This window comes from Crocuta crocuta, unplaced genomic scaffold (assembly GCF_008692635.1).
Source record: "Crocuta crocuta isolate KB4526 unplaced genomic scaffold, BGI_CrCroc_1.0 scaffold138, whole genome shotgun sequence".
In the NCBI taxonomy this organism is placed as follows: domain Eukaryota; kingdom Metazoa; phylum Chordata; class Mammalia; order Carnivora; family Hyaenidae; genus Crocuta; species Crocuta crocuta.
This window is the reverse complement of record NW_027532585.1, coordinates 2316838-2323692: the sequence shown is the minus strand read 5'-3', so window position 1 is coordinate 2323692 and position 6855 is coordinate 2316838. Positions and strand designations below refer to the sequence as shown.

At 39.7% G+C, this 6855-nt stretch overlaps 1 protein-coding gene across 2 annotated transcripts in view; it reads right to left on the bottom strand.

Annotated features, from left to right (window-relative positions):
- The window catches only part of MCMBP (minichromosome maintenance complex binding protein), a 29671-nt gene extending 23357 nt beyond the window's left edge, over positions 1-6314 (bottom strand). For both annotated transcript variants that reach the window (XM_077779448.1, XM_077779449.1), the window contains exons 1-5: positions 6254-6314; positions 4634-4719; positions 3688-3828; positions 3518-3559; positions 198-299 (exon numbers count right to left, since the gene is read on the bottom strand). In XM_077779448.1, coding sequence (XP_077635574.1) covers positions 198-299; positions 3518-3559; positions 3688-3828; positions 4634-4719; positions 6254-6299 — 417 coding nt within the window. In that variant the 5' untranslated portion in view covers positions 6300-6314. The remainder of the gene's footprint in view (positions 1-197; positions 300-3517; positions 3560-3687; positions 3829-4633; positions 4720-6253) is intronic.
- Between the last annotated feature and the right edge of the window lie 541 nt (positions 6315-6855).

The following is a 6855-nucleotide window of genomic DNA, read 5'->3' as shown; positions in this document are numbered from 1 at the left end:
GAGAGAGAACGAATCCCAAGCAGGCAGAGGTGGACATGTGGCCTGAACTCACACACTAGAAGATCACGACCTGAGCAGAAATCAAGAGTTGGATGCTTAACCAAGTGAGGTGCCCAGGTGCCCTTAACTGTGGTCTTTTCAACTAAGAAGATAATCAGGAACCATTCCACACAAAAGAAACTTCAGATAAAGGATATTTCTTTTACCCACGTAGATTCCCCAGGCACTGGAACACAATAGAAAGTCTGTCTTTCCAATGTGGTAGTTCGTGGAGAATTTAAATCAACTTCTTGTTGAGGCTGTGATATACACAAAAAGTATATTTAAAATTTTATTAAGAAAAACAAAAACAAAAATTTTAATTAGCAAACCACTTTTTCTTTTTTTTTTTAAATTTTTTAAAATGTTTTATTTATTTCTAGGAGAGAGAGAGAGAGAGAGAGAGACAGCGTGAGCAGGGGAGGGCCAGAGAGAGAGGGAGACACAGACTCTGAAACAGGCTCCAGGCTCTGAGCTGGCAGTCAGCACAGAGCCCAACGCGGGGCTCGAACCCACGAACCGCGAGATCACGACCTAAGCAAAAGTCGGACGCTTAACCGACTAAGCCACCCAGGCGCCCCAAGCAAACCACTTTTTCATGTTATTTATAAAATCATGGTGAATATTACACATTAAGAACTAAAAACTACCAAATCCAAACTATCATTTTTATTTATTTTTTAATGTTTATTATTAAGAGACAGAGACAGAGCATGAGCAGGGGAGGGGCAGAGAGAGACGGAGCCACAGAATCCGAAGCAGGTTCCAGGCTCTGAGCCTGATGCCGGGCTCAAACTCACAAACTGTGAGATCATGACCTGAGCCGAAGTCGGACACTTAATGGACTAAGCCACCCAGGCACCCCCAAACTATCATTTTTTAAAAAGGAAAATGGACATAAAATCATTTCACATGCAATAATGAATATACTACCTTCCCTCAAATCCGTAATACACAGCACCCTGTTACAAAATTAAATTCTTTTTAATAAACAGGATACTTTATTAATTTTTTTCAAAAACAAAGTACATGGTAATTCCATTGTCTCTTTCATACAGAATGATCAGAATCAGCCTTTATAAAACAGGAACTTAATGAAATATTCACTAGGGTAACTGATAAGAGATTTGAGTCAGATATTATTCCCTAGAAAAGGTGTGTTCTCTATTTCAAATACACTTAGAAAATCCTAAGAGATAAGAAAGAACGCAAGATGTAATATTAAAATATTACTTTAATAAGTACATACTATTTTTATAGTACAAAAAAATTTCTTAGAATTAAAATAAAATATATATTCCATTTTGTAGGGAAAAAAACAAGGGCCCAAGGACCCACAAACCCAAGAGACATTATGTTTGAGCCTTAGCTAATATGCACAAGCTGGGCTTTCAGCTTGTTTCCTTCTGTCCAGGCCACAAATTTTCCTTGTTTGGTCCTTTTACTTATGACCTTTAGCAAAACAATAGAAACTCTTTGCCTTCGGAGGTGTCACACATGGACAGACACATCATCTATTTTATTTTCCTATTTCCAGATGATGAAATTTAGTAATCTATGTTCATATTGCATTACTGTGTATTGGACAAAATTGTGTTTATTAATACATTGTTAATATGCCTTCAGGCTCCTCAAACAAGGGATGCAGCAAGCATTTTTAAAGTTAACTCATTCAATCTGGCACCATATTTTACTTTATGGAAACAACGTAAGAGAAAAAGACGCTGAGAGACCTGGTTCATCAAGTGTTAAGATTAACAAATCCATCTTTCACGGGTCCCCCTAAATAACTGCAGGAAGTTACAGTTTTGTTTAATGTAATCTTCACAGCAACCTTCCAAATTAGGGTTGTTCGTCTGTCCAGACCGGCCACTGAACTAGAACACTTTACTCAACCAGGCACAGCTTCTACTGTGAATTAACGGGCTGGCATGAGGGTTATAAATCAATCTCTTGAGGTTTGGGTACGTAGGAGTCAGACGCCCAAAATATAAAAGGCCCTACATAATCTGATTAAATTAAAATTCTGGATCAGCAAACCAGAGAATTAGACCCTAGAATGGAGGTTAACTCTACCAAGGTAACACCTTTCTACGTAAGCATCTGGCTGATCAAAACCCCCAACTGTGATAAGTGTTTTCCTCCCCAACAATAAAATTACCATCAATTTCAACAGAACCACATGAAAAACACACAAAAAGTAAAATATGGGAGGTACTTTTGCTTTTATCAGAAAAGCAATTTTTTAAAAAACGCAGATATACTGTAGTTCCTTTATAACTGATTTCCTAGTAAGTTTCTACCTCAAGACAATCCCTTTCACAAACATAATTCTGACCAGTGTTCTCTGCCTTCTTGCCGTTTCCATTACAGATATGTAAGAGGGCTTCCATTACTTCTTTTTATCAAAGAAAGCTTAAGTTTATTAAAAACATTTTTCCGGGGCACCTGGGTGGCTCAGTCAGTTAAGCGTTTGACTTCAACTCAGGTCATGATCTCACACTTTGTGGTTTTGAGCCCCATGTCGGGCTCCGTGCTGACAGCTCAGAGCCTGGAGCCTGTTTCCAATTCTGTATCTCCCTCTCTCTCTGACCCTCCCCTGCTCATTCTGTCTCTCAGAAAATAAATAACACATAAAACAAAAACAAAAAAAAAACATTATTCCTCCTACAAAAAGGCAGGATTTAATGAAATTTAAGCAAGCAATAAGTCCTAAATTAATCTTCCACTTTTATTTTAAAAGAATTTATTGTAACCTGGGGCGCCTGGGTGGCTTAGTCGGTTAAGCGTCCGACTTTCGCTTAGGTCATGATCTCGCAGTTCATGGGTTCGAGCCCCGCGTCGGGCCCTGTGCTGACTGCCAGCTCAGAGCCTGGAGCCTGTTTCAGTCTGTGACTCCCTCTCTCTGACCCTCCCCTGCTCAGGCTGTCTCTCTCTCTCTCCTAGAAATAAATAAAACATTAAAAAAAATTTAAAAAAAAAAAAAAAAGAATTTATTGTAACCTGTAATTTTTAAACCAAGTATAGAGATATTAGGAAAAGAATCAGTTTTTGTTATTTACAATACTCCACTTCTAAGAGATTTTTAGAACATCAAAAATATATCAAAGAAACTTAAATAGAAGGTAAATAAAACATTCACATGACTTCTTAGAACTGATACACACAAGATAAATACATTTAAAGCAAATGTGGAAATAAATTTGCTGCTTAAGAAAAAAATTTTATTGGGCCACCTGGGTGGCTCAGTCAGTTTTGAGCGTTCAACTCTTAATTTTGGCTCAGGTCATAATCTCATGGTTCCTGAGCTTGAGCCTCACATCGGGCTCTCTGTCAGCACAGAGCCTGCTTTGGATCCTCTGTTTAACCCCCTCTCTGCCCCACCCCCGACTTGTGTTCTCTCTCTCTCAAAAATAAACATTTAGAAAAAAAGAAAAATTCTTATTAAAAATGTTTTATACACCTTACGGATACATACCCCACACTCTGCTACATCTCTATATTTTCCAAAATGAAGGACCTATGATCCAAAACAAAAAATAACAGTGTATCAGTATATCTGAATGAAAGTCACCAGAAACAACAAAAGGAGAAAATTAATACCACTAATTATAAACAGAAAGTTTCATGAAAAAAAGCAATACATACACGTGCTTTTGTGTTTCGGTTAACCGTTTCATAAACTCCCATGTAAAATTCAGGGTCAAACATATCTTGGATCATACAGCGAAACTTCACAAAACTGTTAGGTTTCAAATAATGAAGGGGAACTTCATTCAGTGATGGTACCTTAAAGGAAAACAAATCAATAAAATACTCTTATCTGTAAAACATTAAGCACATATACGGAGGCTATGTATCCAGACCCAAACTGCAACACACACACACCCCTCAAACCCCAGTAGGAAGTCAATAATCTCCACAGTTAACATAAGTGCTAGGCACAAAAGTATGGAGTTCTTCCAAGTTTGTATAATGACATTGGACTCTAATGTAAACTTCACAAGTAGCAGAAAGGCATATGCCTTATTCAGATCATCTCTTAAACTAGTATGTGCCAGGGGCACCTGGGTAGCTCAATTGGTTAGGCATCTGACTTCGGCTGAGGTCATCATCTTGTGGTTCGGGAGTTCGAGCCCACATCAGGCTCTGTGCTGACAGCTCAGAGCCTAGCGCCTGCTTCACATTTAATGTCTCCCCCTCTCTCTGCCCCACCACCACTTGCACTCAGTCTGTCTCTCTCTCAAAAATAAACAGTAAAAAAATTTTAAAGAAACTAGTACATGCCAATTCTTTTTAAAGGAAGGTAATAAAACAAAGATAACAGAGACTCTCACACCTATTGATTTTTTTGTCTTAGAGAGAGTAACATGGTCAGTTACTGCCACCTAGAGGCAGCAACACAGAAGCACTGAACTGTTTGAATTTAAGTTTCAGTTGAAAGAGGGCAAGATCTTTGAACACATATACACTTAAAGCAGAAGGCAGGACACATTAATGTACATAGTTTAAAATTTTATGTGGGTTAACACTCTACTGAGAGAAACTGGAAGTCAGCTCCAACCCTCTCCTCACGAAAAAGCAATAAACTTACCCATTTTGGAGCATTATTTTCCTTCAGCTTTTCCTTAAAATATTCAATTACTTTCTTCTCCCAGTCAGGATTAACTCCATTTTGGGCTGAAAGAAAAAGGCACTTTTCACAGTTACAGGTACAATATTACAATACGTAACAACAGGCTCTGGTCAGGTACAACACTTCCTGTTCAGGTGAAGCCCCGCACTGGGTACCCAGGAGACTGCCCTTCAGGGGCCTGGGTGTCACAAGGCAGGACAGAGTGGACCTCGTGCGGGCTCTCAGGAGCCAACACCCGAGCTGAGAATACCCACAGAACAAGGCCTAAAGCTGCCCAGACAAAGCGGCATATGAACCATCACCTGTAAAGCACAATGCTCTTTGAAAACATTTTATACAGATTTTTTTCCCCTTACAATTACCCTGAAATAAAGAGGGCCTTCTTAAAAAATAGTAATAACAATTTGGGAGTAATTTCAAACTTTCCAAAAAAATCACATAAACAGTAAGTACGAAGAATACCTCTATCTTTGCTCCATTTGCTTTATCTGCTCTCATACACAGTTTTCTGACCCAAGTTAGATTAAGTTACACACATCATACACTCTTGCCTTTAGGGATTTCAATGTGTATTTCCTTAGACAGATTATCTTACATAACTAGCAGTGCTGTTACCAAGCTCAGGAAATTCAAAGCGGGTACAATACTTTTCATCTAACCCACCATCCATATTCCAATACTATCCTTCATCGCACTTCTTCCTCCTCAGTACACGAGCCAGTCTAGGATCACATACTGCTTTTAGCTATCATGTCTCTTTAATCTCCTTCAATCTGGGGCAGTTCCTCGATCTTTATTTTTTATGACATTCATATTTAAGAAGAATATCAACCCTATAAAAATATAGGCTTCTCACTTTGGGTTTGTCTAATGTTCCCCGATATTCGACTACAGGTGTGCACTATGAGACTATTTCATAAGCGATGCTGTGTCCTTGTAATGGTATCATCTAAAGGCAAGATGTCCATCCTCCCCTCACTGATGATGTCCACCTTAACCACCCAGTCAAAAGGACAGCCAATCTCTCCACAGGACAGTTATGTTTTTCCCCCTTTACAACTGTTAAGTAATCTGCAGGAAGCACTTGAAGACTATGCATTTTTTTGTTACAAATCTTGCCCCACCCCCAGATTTAGCACCCATGACTCTTACAATCATGATAGCAAAATGAGGAGAAAGGTGTTTTTAACGTCATGTTAAAGAGAATAAAACCGGGGCACCTGGCTGGCTCAGTTAGTAGAGCAATTCTTGATCTCAGGGTTGTAAATATGAGCCCCATGTTGGGCGTAGAGATTACTTAAAATCTTAGGGGCGCCTGGAAGGCTCATTCGGTTAAGCGTCTGACTTCAGTTCAGGTATGATCTGTTGGTGGAGTTCAAGCCTTGCTGACAGCTCAGAGCCTGGAGCCTGCTTCACATTGTGTCTAACCTCTCTCTTCTGTCCCTCCCCTGCTTACACTCTCTCACTCTCTCAAAAAATAAACATTAAAAATAAATTAAAAATAAAAATCTTTAAAAAACAAAGAAAACCAAGACTTTGAAAAAAATTACAGGAATTGGCAAGACCAAAGTGACTTACTGACAGACTTAGGAATATCTATTTGGGGAGAACCAGCAAGCCACATTGCTAGCCAATACTTCCACCATTTATATTCATCGCACAGGTGCTATGGCGACGTGAAGTAAAGGAACTATTTGTGACAGAGCGGATTGTTAGAAATACTCATAAAATTCCATGAACACCATGCTTATTAGCAGGGCTTCCAAACGCTTTCACTTAATCGAGCAATGTCTAGTTCTGGAAAAAGAGGGAAGAATAAACTGCCGAGGCGATCCAGATGTGCAACGAGGGTCAGAGCCACTGGGGAACTTGGTCCTAGGAGCATGCCCTGACCACTGTCGTTAGGATCACCTGGGCAGTTGTTAAAAATGCAAAATTTGGGGCGCCTGGGTGGCTTAGTCGGTTAAGCGTCCGACTTTCGCTTAGGTCGTGATCTCGCGGTTCGTGGGTTTGAGCCCCGCATCGGGCTCTGTGCTGACTGCCAGCTCAGAGCCTGGAGCCTGTTTCAGTCTGTGACTCCCTCTTTCTCTGACCCTCCCCTGCTCACGCTGTCTCTCTCTCTCCTAGAAATAAATAAAAAACATTTTTAAAAAATGCAAAATTTTCAGCCCATTCCAGAC